Here is a 15,968-nt window from a genome sequence, read left to right on the forward strand (position 1 = left end):
GTCATTGTCGCAACTTGACTGTTTCTTGAAAGGGTGACCATTTGCTTTTTGACACAAAAGTGAGAAATTGAAGAAAAACAGCCTAACTGCTCATTTAAGGCAGCCTGTTCTTTCCCTTCTGCTTAGCCAGTTAAAACCTCATTTGACAATCTGAGAGTTTAGCTCCCAGTGCTCTTGCTTAAAATATAACAGATGGCCTCTAATAAGTAAATTGAAAAGTGCAAATAAGGTTAAAACAATTTTTCTTTATTGAATATCATTAACTTCAAGGCTGTCCACTTTAAAATGCTAATTAAACCTCACTTCCTTTTGCAGGGTTCTAGTGAAGAAAGATTGCCATGAGGTAAATTCCTCTTGTTTGTAGAGGACCAGCCCAACAAACTGATAGCAAACTGGGCTATTGCATGTCCTAAGATTAAGAAGTAGAGTTGGAAGCTTTCCATTATTTGTTCCTTCCTTACTTTTTCCTTCCCACAAACCAAACACAGTCAAGAAGGAAGAGGTCAAGTGTGAAAACCTGCTCTGTCCACACAGCAAACAACAGTTTTTCTAAAGGTCACTGTTGGTCCAAACCAGTTTTCACTCAGGATTTCTAACACCTTGTTACCCCTCACAGCCTGTTGTGCTGCAGGTGTGGGGCTCTGCATTCCTGGCACCACACACAGAGTACAAGAGGTCCTTAAGCACCTCGCCCCCACCTCACTCCTAATTTCCAGTGCAAATTTATTCCCAGTCAGTGTGTGTCGCTCGCTCATGTGCCTACACTGTTCTTTGGCTTGAAGAGCTTTCTCCACCCCCAACCTGAAGGATCTTAACTGAATAACCCAATAAATAAGTTTTACTGAATAACTCAACTTCTTTGTGCTTCTGGCAAAGCAGTTAAACTTTCAGCCTGCTCTCCTAGGACAGCCTGATCAAGGTATCAGCCCCTCCAAGGTATCAGCCCTGTTCCAGTTTTAATTTTTCTTTCTTCAGCACAAGACAGTAGATCTGGCAGGGTCTTACCAAAGTTCTGCATGAGGCAATGCTCCATCTCAACTGGAAAGGCACACAGGTGAAGTCCAGGATAACGTTGACTTCTTCATGGCCAGGTCATACTCACAGTTCTTAGGCATCATGTAAAAAAAAACTAGGATGTTTTTACCTTTCACTTCCTTTACTCCTGCTGAAGGTTGAACTCTAGTCTAAGGCAGATCCAAGAGGGACCATGACTCAGCCCCCAAACAGAGCCTTGTGTCCAGCTGATGCAAAGCAGACAATTTTTTGGACAACAGCCTCAGAACGACAGCCTATCACTGTGAGCAGGGAGCTCTGGGTGCTCCCCCTGCCTGCTGGGTTTGACCCCAGGTGCAGACCACCTTAGGCAGGCTGCAGGAACCTCAGGGAGGGAGAAGTTTCCATGTCTGCTGTAAACCTGAGCTGCTGTACATTAAAAAGTCAGGATGCATCAGGCCAGAAAAAAAAAGAGAGCCTCTGAGTGCCTGGCTCTCCTCACCAAGAATTCCTGAGTCCAGATGAATTCTCCCTCCCCATCTAAATATGGTTCTCAGTCACTTGAGCAAGTTAATTTACTTTGTCAATTAAAGATTCAGAGTATAAATTACAAAATGCAGAACTTGATACAAATTGCCTGTCCAGTCTCACCTCAGTGATTTCTCATCCAGACAATCTGGCTGAACATCAGCATCCTTCACTTCAAACCACTCATACTATAGATAATCCAACACTGCCTGTCCAGCAAACCTGAGTTACAAAAAAAGTTTCTGGGCCAAGAGAGAAGGGAAAAGAGCCTTTTAACATTTACTCTGGCCCTTATGGGAAGTCCTTTGTCCTACAGAAGCTCATCTTTCTTTCTGTGGAAGCCCATGAGGAAGGAGGGTTGACAACAGGCAGGGGCAATTGGAGCAACACTTGTTTAACCAGTCCATTTATAAATCATGCCAAAACCACACACAAAATCTGTACTCACTGGACAAACAGCAAAATGAGTCTGTGCTGAAAGGTTTTTGGGAGAGTCTACCAAACACAGAATCACAGAATGGTTTGGGTAAGAAGGGACCTTAAGATCATCTAGTTCCAATGCCTTTGTCATGGACAGGGACACCTTCCACAAATGAAAAACAACAGTTGTATTTTCTCGGCCAAGAATCACTCTGAGGAAAATAAAATACTTTCACAGCAAGGCAGAGATTGAAATGAAGTTTATTTGCTTATTCATTCAGTTGAACTCTCTGACTAAATCACAGATTGGATTAGCTGCATTCAATGTGTTCTCTTTCCTCTGCTTGGGTAGGTGCTCCTTTTAAGGTACAAAAATTGCAGGGACCCAAATAATTTAACTGAGAAATGGAAATTGGGAAAACATATTGTTGCCTTTCAACAACATCTTTCTTGATCGAAAGCGTATTTCTGCTATATGCCACTGTCCTCAATCAGGGCAGTAACCCAGCAAAGAAATTATTCCAGGAGGGACAGGGGAATGTCCCACACTAACTTAACAAGTTATGACAGCCATGTGAAGAGATACTCCCAGGTGGCATAAGCTGTGATATCAAAGTTGTTACACAGCATGGCTTGGATGAGTTTTTATGGAGAATTCCATCTTCCAAAACATCAGTTTTTATCAGACCTGGAAGAGAGTTGAGGTTTCAGAAGGATAGTGCATACATGTCAATCAGAGAGTAAATAGTGTCCTCCAACAGCAAGTGAAGCAGACCTTTGTTTTCCTCTGTTTTCCTGTGCAAAGTTTGTCTCAGTCCTAAGGGAGCTGCCTTTCACTGAACCAGGGTTCTGAGCTTGCAGGCATAACACAAATGCCTGGGAGAGTCCAGCTTGAAGGGATAAACACAAGCAAGGGCATGCAAATAAAGGACAAAAAGCAAGAATGTGAGTAACAAAGCTCAAAGCTGTGTCTGCTGGGTACCTCCTTGCAGGTGTGTCTGAGAGGAGTTGGAGAGGCCAGTGTCATGAATTTGACAGTAAAGACAGAGCAGTCATGGAATAAGAAAGCTTTCCAGCTGTAGAGTAGTAAATGGGGACAAATCTCATCTCCAAAACTGAGACAAGCTTTCAATAAAGTCTTCAGGAGTTTTGGCACAAGAGACATCAGCTTTTTCTGTCCTCTTCTCCACACCACTGCCTTTCTACTCAGCAGGGAGAAATTGCTCACTCAAGAGACAAATCACCTGATCTGTTGTAGACATCTGCCACAAGTTAAGATGAACAACAGCCAGAAACTCCTCTCCCTCGTGGTCCTCTCCTTTGATTGCTAAAGGAGCCCATATGACAGCAGACAGAGATGTCTACACTGGTCAGATGAATCCCACACCTGATTGACCAGACTCCTGTTTGGCTGATGAGATGCTAAAAGAGGAACGACAACCAGATGGATGCATTACAGAGTACTCTGCCATCATATACCAAATAAAAGCATCTTAAGAATGTGTCACAAATTCCTGTCATCCAAAGATATTAGAACAAAAAACATCTCACACATTAATGATATCCCCAAAGTCAGGCTGGTGATTGAACATCATGTCTAATGGGCTAATGGGCAGGCTGACACGTCAGTGAATGAGGTGCCTGTCCTGGATTGCCAAGCAAATTCTATTCTGTTTGCCATCTGTACGGCAGTTGTCTTCTGTTCAGTGGGCAGTTTTCCTTATCTCTTCCACACCCAATCCTCCCTCTGGGGGAACATTGCTGATAACAGCTATTGCATGTCACTGCATGACTGATAAGAACTACAGCATGCCATTGGGAGATGTGAGCCCAGAGGGAGGAGCCAAGCATTCCTACCTGGATATAATCGGCAAATTCTGGAACCAACATGGCTTCTCCACTGGATTCCCCAGAGGAACAGCAGCTGCCTCTTCTTCCACTGGATCTTCAGGGGAAGAATACATCCTTCTCTACAGGATCCCTGCTCCAGCAGAACCACCCCTGACACTCCAGGAGGGCTGCAGCCACAATTCCAATTGGACTGCTGCCAACACCCTGACCCACAGGGTGTCAGGTTGGGTTCTGACTCTTTCAGTGTTGTTCTAGTGTACTGCACTGTTTATTTTATCCTTTTATTTTCTTCCCTAGTAAAGAACTGTTATTCCTGCTCCCACATCTTTGCCTGAGAGCCCCTTAATTTAAAATTTATTCTAATTCTGAGGGAGGGGGTTTACATTTTCCATTTCAGGAGAGGCTCCTGCCTTCCTTAGCAGACACCTGTCTTTCCAAACTGAGATAGTGATTCAGTGAAAGACTGGAATCAGAGATTGTAGCAGTATCCATAGGCAGTGATAGCTGCTCCTTCACCCTTTCCTCAGAATATGTGCTTCAAGAACACTGAACCAAGTCACTGAGCTCCCACAGTGGTTGAGACATTCCCAGAAGCCTGGGATCACCACAGAAACATTGTTCTGTTTGTCAAGGCCAACTTTTAGAAGTGGCAGACAAGCAGAAGAACAAGAAAAGTAAAATTACTCTTGGGGCTGGATTTCAGCAAAGTGTCACATAGAAGTTCTCGACATCCCTCAGAAGTGGAAACAGCCAACAGGGTAAATCATCTACAAGAAAAGGTAGTTATCTACAGCAAAAGAGGAAAAAAACTGGTTCTAGGAGGAAAAAGAATGTAAAAATATTACAGTCTAGCAATGTAAGCTGTGATGGCTGAAAGCTAAACAACGTGAACTGACCAACCAGAGGCTTGATCCAGACTGCAAAGCATGGAAGGTGAGCAGGGGTTACCCAAAGAATTCATTCAGACTTCTTTTGCCTTGCACATCACATAATGCTTTTGACCTGCACAAAATGAGCATAAAGTAATGAAGAGGTAAGATTCTTCGGTGCAGACATGATTTTGTACCAAATTTGCACAGGAATATAAACTTTCAAGCCACACAGAATCAGGACTACAGTCACCTTCAGAGAAGCTTGTTAGGGAAATGCTCCTCACAGAACAGTGATGCCCTGGTATCAGATTAGTGAATGCTCTGCCTATTTTCCTTTGCCATTTGTTTGGCCATTCCAATTTGCATCGAAATGCAAATTTAACATGAGGGTCAAGATCTCACCAAAACCAAAATCAGAGAGGTTACATGAAAAATCATCAGCTGAGGAGAAGAATTATCCAAATTAGTCCCTTTCTCCTAAAGAGGAGGTTCTAAACTGGCCTGGCATTGATGACAGCACCAACACCAGATAGTTTGGCTCCCTAAAATGTTGGTCTCTTTTCCCCTCAGCCCCTAACCTGCATGCAGCAGTCTGGGGATCAAGGTAATAGAAATGAGGATAAAACAAATTATTTGTTCAAAGTCCTGCTTTGGCTTTTTGTGGCTTTAGATGTACATCCTTCACTGCACTGCTCTGTGATCTGTGTTGGTAGCTCAACTCCAAAGGAAAAGCAAGCTGCAAAACAAAAAGGTCCCCCCGGGATCACACACAGCAGTATTCAGCTCAATTACTTATTAAAGCACCGACACAGCATAGATTTTTTTTCAGTACATTACTTATTCAATCAGGGCTCCAACTCTCTCAGACTGATCCCTTAAGAAAAAGCAAACATCTTTCCCTGTTTGTTTCCAGCTGCATCACAAAAGACTTTAAAGACTTGAGGCTGCAAAGAAAACTGTTTGTCTTTGGGTTGTCGTAGAGCAAGAGCTTGTGGGTGAATCCAGTGAAGCTCTCATTGACTGCTGAGAGCACAGGGCCATCGAGCTGGGAAAGGTGCTTGGATTTTTCCAGGTAACTCCATGACCCACCTCCAACCTAGAGCAGCTTTACCTGTGTGGGACAGGAGCTGCAGGCAAGACAGCAGGGAACAATCTCTTTGTGGCAATCAAGGGCCTGGGTTTTTTTTACAGGATGTGAGATCAATTTTCCATCAATTTATTCTAGACTGGGAATAATTCATCAGATATTTAAACACAGAGGCTGAACTTTCATCTAGGTAAGATGAGCATGCTGTGTTGCTCACCTTGAAGAACAGTAAGGTCCCCTGTGGAGGAGGGAGGGAATCAACCTCCATCAAATATTTAGAGGTAGAAGCTGTTGCCTTGCCTTTAGATTTCTCTGATCTAAGCTGTTAAGTTGTAGAATCACTGAGGTTGGAAAACAGCTCCAAGATCCTCGAGTCCAGCTGATACCACAACACCACCTCTGCTCCAGACAGCCAGAGTACCAGAGGGTAGAGAAGCTGGCAAAAAGCCCAAGTGGTTTTGGAAACCAAAGGGCACCAGATCTTTCCATCACTTTTTTAAAGGCATGTGAGAGCAAGAACCTGTGTTTCCTCGGTGAGCTGTTGTGCTTTCCTAGAAGGACAAAAATAAAAGAGTAGTAGAAGTCTTACAGCAGAATTTCTTCAAAGGACCTTTCAAGGGGAAGATTTATTGAGTCTTATTCTATCAGACACTAGTCAGTGAACATGTGCAACTTGGGTGAGCTGGGAAAAAAAAGAGCTTGTCTATAAATTCTTGTACTCCAGACACTGTTCCTCAGAGGCCAGCCCTAATAAACCCATCATCACAGCAATACTATAATTCAGTGGTGGCTCACTCTTCAGAGCCCTGCATCTTTTCTCAGGGACTTCTGCAGCAAACACTGTGCATCAGCTGCCCTGAGGACACAGTGCTTTAATGTGGGACATGTCAGAGAGCCCCAGCCTGGCCCAACAGACAAGGAAGAGTCTCCTCTCCCTATCCAGAGAAGAGCTCAGGCCCAGAAAGTAGTTAAATCATCCAGACAATATCCTACTAGCACCATAAAATACTTTGCTAGGAGCCAAGATATTAACTAGAAATGTTCTACAATGTGCTATGAGCTGGGAAATGGGAGGTTTAATCTTCCCCAGCTGAGTAAGAAACTGATCTTGAGCCTCCCATTTCACAGGCAAATAAAGCCAGAAAGCTACAAGAGACAATAATCATCTCACCCTGACAAAACCAATGAGCTACTCAAGAAATTGTCACCAAAACTGCACAAAGCTGAAAGATGTAGAGAAGGCAGAGTTACTGAATGCCTTCCTTTCATCAGTCCTCACCAACAAGCCCAGACCTCAGGAATCTCTGACCCAGGAGACCAGGGAAAATGAATGTCAGGGGGAAGACCTCCTTTTGGTCACCAAGGGTCTGGAGAAGCTCTCTCACAAAGAAAGGATGAGGAGCTGGGGCTGTTCAGCCTTGACATAGGCCAGGCTCTCCTCAGTGGCACCCAGCAATGGGAGAAGAGGAATGGGCAGAAACTGATGCCCAGAAAGTTCCACCTGGACATGAGGAAGAACCTCTTTACTGGGCAGTGACCAAGCACTGGATCAGATCACTCAGAGAGGATGCAGAGTCTCCCTCACTGGGGATATTCCAGACCATCTGGACACAATCCTGTGCTCTGGTTTAACCCTCTTGGAGCAGGGAGGTGGGACCAGATGACCACTGCAGCCCCTTCCAACCTGACCCATTCTGTGATTGTGACCTCTCCAAACCCCTTCCCTGTGTGGCAAACTTTGACATTAAACCAACCAGTAACCTGGCAGAACTTCAGGCTAATGATGATGGCAATGCTGCCTAAACTAGCAGGCATTGTTTAACTTCCATTAATTAATCCTTCTGCATTTCTCTACAGCCTTGCTCAATGACAAAGCAACTGCTGACAGTGGAGGCCCGCAAGAAGTATTATATGTTTTAGCACTGTACCTTTGGACCCAGAATAATAAGCACATAAAAGAGATAGATGTGTATTTGTAATGCCACCTTTTAAAGCAATTGCTTAAAAGAATCCTGCTTTAGCAACTCGGAAATGTAATTCTTGACCTTCCTGAGTAATCATGCTAATATCAGGAGAAGTTGTAATTATTCAGTCATGAAGAAAAGAAGGTACTGTTTGTACTCAAAAGTGGAGCACTTAAATATAAAAGAGAGACCAAAGGAGGAATGTGAGCATTCCCTGGCCACTCCAGAGGTGAGTCATAGCAAGTGGTTCCCACTCTCAACAGGATGTGGCAGGGACAGGGAGAGTGCTCCTATGCCCCCAGATTGTGAAGAATATGAATTTGAGTCATCCAGCTCCAGCAGGGCACAATCCAGCTCTCAGTCAATAAAGAGATTCTCTACTCTCTACAATTCCCTGGCTTATTCCCAAGACACATTACAGCTTCTAGAGGAGGGGAAGAGAGGCTTCAGTCACTTTCATTAAACAATCTTCTTTATTCCCATGAGAAATTTTATCCTAAGGGAAAGATACCAGCTCCACAGAACGCAGTAAAGTGTTCCCATTTGCACAGGGGTGTTCACTCAAATTCTGCAACTTCCACACATCTTTGCAGAAAGATCTCCAGGCTCACATTTTCTAAGATTTTCTCAGCTAGAGGCTACTTAATCTGGACTAAAACATTTGAAATTAAACAGTAGCAACAGAGCAAGACAATCAAGCTGTTGTATTCAAATTCAAGATCTCCGAGAAAGAAAGGGGATATTGGGAGTGTAAAAAAAAAAAATATCTTCCTGCTCTGTCAAGGGCAGAGCATGACACAGAATTTCACAGCCATGACAAGGAGGAGGAGGAAGAAAGAGTAACCCCCAGCTGGTGTGCAGATGGACTGACTCTGCTTTCTGAAGCAGAAAGGAGGTGTTTGAAACTTCCCATGTTTGGTCTTTTATTTTCTTTTTTTACAAAATTGATGTCAAGTAAAACATTGTACAGTGGTGTCTGTATCACAGAAGATGTCTGTGCTTTCCACAATCTATAAACCCCTCCCATATCATGCTTTATCACACAACAGGCTTTCCACAGTATCATGTGACAAGAATTTCCCTTCCCAGAGGATCCCAGGGAGTCTTTAAGGACTTTAATCAGCCTCCTCCACATATTAAAGAAAGATGGGATTAAGTCAGTGTGGTTATGCTTTCTGTGTGGGCAAAGATAGAAACATCTCCAAGTCACAGATGAAAAGAAAGATAGCCTGAAAACATGTAAGCAAGAGAAATTGAGGTATTGAGACACTTTGCTAGACAGGTATGCAGAGGCTGGCATGCCAAACACATGGAATCAAAGCTGACAGAGATGGGTAGAGTGACTCACATACACAAGGAACTTGACTTTGTCACCCAGCTCTCCAAAACAGCAAGCACAGTCAGAAAAGTACCCAAGAAAAATTGAGGCCACAAACACACAGAGCAATATGATGCTTTTTTAATCAGGTTTTCAATCACAATGTAATTTTTTCCCCACCAACACACTCAAACACAGACATTTAAAAATTGTCTACAAAGAGGAACGAAATGATTTAAACAGCTCCAGTAAATTCTGAGCAAATCTCTTCTGATCTTCTCCTTGGGAGTCTGCTCAGACAACATATAAATTTTATTTGCTTCTATTTCACAAGACAAGAAGAGGCTGGGTTGTAGATAACCTTCTGTTCAAGCTCAGCATATCTTTTCAGAAGTGGACGATAGAGCTAAAAAAGAAAAAGAAATAAACATGTCTCATTGAAAAATTAGATTTTTAAATTACACTGCAGTTAAAAAGCATTTCAGACATGAAAAATGCAGCATCTTCACAGGTACCTGAAGGTTTGGGCTGGTTTTTGCCCAATTTGCTCATGAAAGTGCTGCAGAGTTTTCCCTCTTTAAATGTCACAGTCCTTTTTACCATCGCCTTTACAGCTTAATTTTATGACATGCACAGGTTGTTCTTATTGTGACTGGGTTCTTGCTATAAGCAGAAGCCATTACTTCCAGCAGAAGCAGCTCAGCTAAAGTCACCTCTCCCAGTGTGCCGTGCCCCCTCAGTAATAGCTGTGCTAATCACCCAGGCAGAACTCCTGTCCTTGCCTCCCTGCACTGCCCCAGGATGGATCACTGCCTGTCCCCTCCTCCTCCTCTGCCTCACTAATCACCCCCCTGCACCCTCAGCACAGCCAGCTGGCTCCTCCTTGGCCAATGTGCTGACCAGGCCCTTCTAAAGTGCACCTCACACTCCCCCTCAGACTCCTGTACCTGTTTGAGCTGCTTCTCTACTCCACATTATCACCAGCCAGGGTCTGTGTACAAATCACAAACAGGATGGGACTGCTGGGAACGTGCCTTGAGCTGTTTTATTTTTCAGCATCAGCCTCATTCCATGGTTATGACAATGTTAAGATGCCATCAGCTCACATCCCAGGCAGCAGACCCAGAACTTAATGTTACAAATTACTTTATAAGTTTTTTGACCAATCACACAAAGCAGAAGCACATTGACAGTAGTTCTATCCAACCACTATAAGCACACGTACCTTCAGTTAAAACAATGCTTGCTTATTTCAAATACAATACACCTGCTTGTAAGCCTTAAAACACAATGCACAAAACTCCATTATTAAGCTTAGAACTTCCTAATATCTTGCTAGATAAACTTTTCTGTAGCTTAGGGAGTTATTCTAGACAAGCATTAATACACAGGTCATTGTTATATTTGTCCTTACTTTTCTACATTTTACATAATTTTTCTGCTGACCAATCTCATGGCTGCTGCTTAGCTCTAATCACAGTTCTACTGCCTCTGAGGCCTGCCTTTTGCAGCTTTCCCAAAACCCTCTGATTTTGTGGATTCCCACACACATCTTTCACAGCCACATCCTCTCCCATCCACAGGCTGCTCCATGGCCACATTCCTTGCTCCCCAAGCTCACAGGGACAAATGCAGACCCAGCTTCTAGCCACAGCTACACCAAGTATCTGAGTCGCTTGTTTGTGTTTTCCAGGAGATTTTAGGTACAGTATTGTTACAACCATAAAAAGAAGAATCAAGACTCAAATGTGTTCAAAGTCCCTGACTCAGGCACATCCTGGATTTCAGATATGGGTGAGATCCATCTCAAAATCCAAAAAATCAAAATCTCTACTCTGCTCCAACCAAAAACTGTACTTCATCTAGATCTTGGAGATGCACCTTTCTCCTTATCTCCTCCCTTATCTGTCCCTCTAATAAAACCAGCACTGTGACAAGCCACACCAGGACAGGTTTGCACATTTGCTGGCTGCAGCACAAAGAAGGGAATGCCATGAGCAGGGTTTGGTGCAGGCTTGAGCAGTCCCTAGGAGGATGCCATGAGGTCAGATCCCTGCCACAGTGAATCCTAGAGGCTGCCAGTCTGCTCCACAAGCCCTCTGCACTGACTCATAATCAGGGCAGCCTCGCTCCTGGCTCCAGGTTCAGAGAGGTTATAGAGCCATAATGAATCACAGCCAGCAAACTGAATTACTGCTCTCATCAGTAAGAGAGATCTAGCATTTCAATGTGGTCTATCCTTTTCAGCCAACAACAGTGTGTGCACAAGTATGAAAAATTCAGGAGGAAAATGTTTCAGGTGTAAACTATGGGGATGTAGTAAGAGAGCAGCTTCTCCCTGGGCAGGTCTCTGTATAGTCCTGCAGTAGCCTCAGTGTCTGTAACAGCCACACCTTCCCAGATAAAAAAAAAAAAAAAAAAAAAAAAAAAAAAAACAAACAAACAAAAAACCCAAAAAGTTTTCTCATCTAGGAAATAAAAAACAGTGGGGTTTTTGTTTTCTGTTTCAACTGATGGCAAAATACCCAGTTTTTATCTTTCCCTTCTGCTGAATGACAGTTTAAGATAGACCAGTGAAAACTGGATTTATCTCTTCATTCCCATTCCCACCTTCCACAACAGCAGGTGGAAGTGACTTAATAGATGCATTCTGCAGATGGATCTAGTTTTGACCAACTCCTTCCTTTTTACAAACCAGATGTTACAGAAAATAAAGTTTCCTTTCTACATTTCTACAACAGATGAAGTACAAGAAGAGGTAGGAGAGGAGCATCCACAGCAAGTGGAAAGAGACACTGTTTGTTAGCTAAGACATCAGAAAATGGTTTTTAAAGCCATCTCACAGTGACTGAGTCTTACAGAGCCTTCCACTGATTAAAGCAGAGAATCCTGCTCACTCCTGCCTCTGAAACAGACTCATCCAGTGACCCCAGGCCAGGCATTTAACATGTGTGTGCCCCAGCTCCTCTTCTCCACAGGACAGTGATACTGAGATCCTGGAGCTTTATGCAGATTTATGGGGTCAGAAAATAAAATGCACCACTATTATGAAATGTCACATTACTCAGCGTGGTATTTTTAACTAACTACATGAGGGCCTGGAGGGCTCAGAGAAGTACACATACATATTCTTTTCATGTTCCCAAAGAACATGAAAATATTGCTCCCATTTCTGGTAAATATGCACATCAGAGTAAACAAAACATTGAGTAGGCAACTATGGCTATACTGGGAGTATCAGTATTTCAAATAAAACCAGCTTCTCTATTCACTGAAGCATCTGTAATGAAGACTGGCTATTTCTTACTTCACTATTCTGTACATTTGATAAGTGTTAAGTGCTTCTCAGCAAAGATTCAGCACAGCAAAGCTGCATTGGTAAGTGAGCTCAGGCACTGAGAAAGCAGGCTCCATGTTATTTGCCCATCAGTATTTTTACCAAATACACACATTTACCAGAAGGCTGGGAAGTATTATTGTTAATACATCACTCTAAATTAAAATGTGTCAAAATAAATGAACAACAACATTTACTGACACAGTTTCTTTTCCTGTTTATTGGACTTAAGCACTTAGTTTGCTAATTGAGAAAATTCAGGCATTTGCAATAAGCTTCTCAGCCATTAGTGTAAATGAATCCTGCATTATGGACCATATGAAAAAAAAAAAAAAAAGCAACTGCAAACAAATAGTCAAGAATATTTCCTGTACTCCACTCCTGCTCTTTGGGGTAAAAAGCTGTGCAGTTCAGAGGGATAAGCAAAGCCTTAAATTCCTCCTCCTCAGGGAATGTGGCTGTAATACCACCAGTACATCATAGCTGATGAGTGCAGCAGTACCACAGGCTTTTCACTGGCAGTATTCTTCATGCCAGCTGAGGTTTGGGGCAGTGCAGCTCCCATGAAACACAGAGAAAACCCAAACAGCACCAGCCCAGAGCATGGCCTGAGTGTGCACCCAGGTGTGTCTGTGGAAGGGGATTCTCCACACCTGCCATGACTGAAGTGCCTCCACAGCACCTTGGGCAACTCCTCCTGTGCAGTTCTGGGAGTCTCTTTCCTGAGGCAATTATAGAGATGTGTTCTTATAATTGAGGTCCAAAGGGAAAAAAGGACTCTCAATAATGCATAAAAACCCAAGGACATAAATTCCCTCTCTGCCATAGCCTCAAACCTAATCTATCAAACTGTGATATTTAATAAAAGTAATTACATGTATCACAACACAAACCTTATTATTGTCCATAATTTAATTGTCCTTGCTTAATTATGGCCCTTTCTCCAGCTTATCTTTATTGCCTATTCCACAACATTCACAGTACTCTGAGACTGTTTCATTTACAAACCCTAAACTTCTCTCCTGGGACAATTTGGACACATTCTGACAGTCGCACAACTAAAGAAAATGCTAATGATTAATAATATATTATAACAGGGAATAATTTAACTTGCCCTCTCTGAAAAATGCATTTGTACAATGCTACCTTGTTCTCTAGAAAAAATCAAATGTTTCATCCTGTTACTGCATCTCACCACATTTCCAGCCTATGTACTCAACTGGGCTTTTACTGTTTAGATTGTCCCTGCCACCTTCTAAGAGCAAAAGCAGCTACAAATTATTACTACAAGTGACAATCCACATGGATCCTCCTGTCTTCTGCAATGCTCTGTTAGCCAATCACTGGAGCAATTCAAAATTTACAAATCACAAAGATGATGCTGATGATTATCTAATTTTAATTTACCCAAGTACATTTAATCTACCCTGAATAGATTAAAATTAATCAGTCTCTCACAAACACTTGCTACTTTTGATATGTTCCTTTTTTTTTAAACCAAAGTCAAATTAGTCATAGAGATTTGCTTAAGAAATCAAGGGTTCTTTTATTTTTCCAATCATAGCAGTTGTTCACTATTCTTAACAGAGAAAGAATACTCATAAAGCAGAAACAATAAAACAGTGTTCTGAAATACTCTGAAGACTTCTCCAAGGAACCACACCTGAAACAATTACATTCTTTACTTCAGATATCCATTCTGCAAGCCCATCTTAATCAGCTTAGAAAATTATTGGCTATACAAATCACCTTAATCAAACTTCTATCAATACCTATTATATTTTTGTGGTTGTATTATTATTACATACTTTGCACTAAATAACCAACCCAAACCAATTCTAGAAAACAACCTCCCCCCTCCAAAACCTAACTCAACAAAATACAATTATTTTAAATCAATAAATAGGTCATTATAACCTTCCTGGGTAATAGGGTCATTTCTATAAATCCACCCACTTACAAGGCAATTCACCAAAGTCAAGAAAACCTGTTAGGTTTACATTTTCCCTTCCTGAATTTTTGCAAGATTAATACATCTCAGCAGAGTCAATAATGCAATCAAAAACCACACATCCAGAGGTAGTGAGCTGCTCCACGCCTTCTCCCTGCAAAACCCCACAGGACAATATCACAACCAATCTGGCACTCTGTCACACAGCTTGTATAAACACAAGTGACCAACTCCCAGACAATCATGTTCCCTCTCATGTTTTATTTTTGCTTAATTAACCAACTAGCCAACCATCCCTGTTTTAATAGATTACTAAAATAGATCTGAATTCTAATGCTAAAATAACAGATTATTTCTGTCTGTTAACATCTATTTATTGCTCTAGAATCTCCTGGTTATTTTTGTCATGCTCCGTGGTTCTGATTAATATTTTCCTCGGGGAAGAGAGGAGGCCCCAAAGAGGTGAAATGACTCTAATTTTTGCTATGCTGAAAAAAAAGGAAGAAGGATTAATCATATTAACACAAAAATTACTGACTTGAGCTGGTGTGGTTGAGTGAGTGACCAAGGACTATCACCACAGTGGTTCCCACCAGAGCACCTCATGACCCATTTGGGTATTGACAGAATTAGAAACAAGCTCAGATTAATACCCCTATCCTACAAAAATACTGGGAAATCAGGTTCAGCTAAGAGACTTGGGGTCATACCCACAGAGAGGGATTCATCCTCTTTGAATTGGTCTCTTCAAGGCACCATGGTCTGCTGCAGGACAAAGTCACATTGTTGCCAGGCAAGTTGGAACTTTTGAGACTTCAGTTTCCACTAACTACTGATTCATGGCCCACCACAAGCCCTGTGTTCCCCATCTTGTGACTTTATTCTATTTTACCTGCCCATCAGTTTAATTGAACCAGAAGAGCTGCTTTGTGTGCCCTGCCCTTGCTTTTTAAAATCACATTCATTATCACAAATGATCCCTCAGAAATCAAAGAGAAGCTTTTTGCATTTTTGGTTCCTGGAAACCCCTGCTGTGGGCATAGGCCTTGGCAAGGCAGGAGAAGCTACATCAAACTGTCCCATCTGACCTCTGTCTACAGGAGGTTTTCCTCTCTCCAATGATCTAACACGCTGTCTCCAACCTATACCAGGAAGAAAGGATGAAACCAGAGCAGATTGCTGTGTTATGACCTGTTTTTTCTCCACCCTGCCAAGATCTAGCTGTAGCTGTCCAAAAAATGTAAAGAAGTGGTTGGGGGAATTTCACATTGGTGAGCCAGACTCTTTCAGAAGAGCTCCTCAGCAAGACAGGACTTAACCTCAGGATGACTTTGAAGTTTATAAAAAGAACTATCATTTAAGTGAAAGGCTCTAACCCCAACAGAACGAAATTGGATGGACAGGGAGATGCAGCTCTGTATGAAACAGAATCAAACTGACTCATTGCATTATGAATTTCTGCTGCACTGTTCATGCTAGCACACTGTATTACTGACAGGCCCTCTGGCTCTCTGCAGTTTCACAGCCATGAAACTAGCCAGGGAATCCACCATCAACTGCAAAATTATAAGGCAGGAAGAAAAAAAAAGAAATGGTGTGGAATATGTAATTGCAAGAAGCTGATTTTAATGGAATGAAGCTGGAAAG

At 42.4% G+C, this 15,968-nt stretch overlaps 1 protein-coding gene across 3 annotated transcripts in view; it reads right to left on the reverse strand.

Moving 5' to 3' along the window:
- Positions 1-9,152: 9,152 nt before the first annotated feature.
- The window catches only part of XYLB (xylulokinase), a 100,028-nt gene continuing 93,212 nt past the window's right edge, over positions 9,153-15,968 (reverse strand). For all 3 annotated transcript variants that reach the window (XM_064703856.1, XM_064703854.1, XM_064703855.1), the window contains one exon: positions 9,153-9,439. In XM_064703856.1, coding sequence (XP_064559926.1) covers positions 9,356-9,439 — 84 coding nt within the window. In that variant the 3' untranslated portion in view covers positions 9,153-9,355. The remainder of the gene's footprint in view (positions 9,440-15,968) is intronic.

The sequence above is a fragment of the Zonotrichia leucophrys genome, chromosome 2 (genome assembly GCF_028769735.1).
Source record: "Zonotrichia leucophrys gambelii isolate GWCS_2022_RI chromosome 2, RI_Zleu_2.0, whole genome shotgun sequence".
NCBI lineage: Eukaryota > Metazoa > Chordata > Aves > Passeriformes > Passerellidae > Zonotrichia > Zonotrichia leucophrys.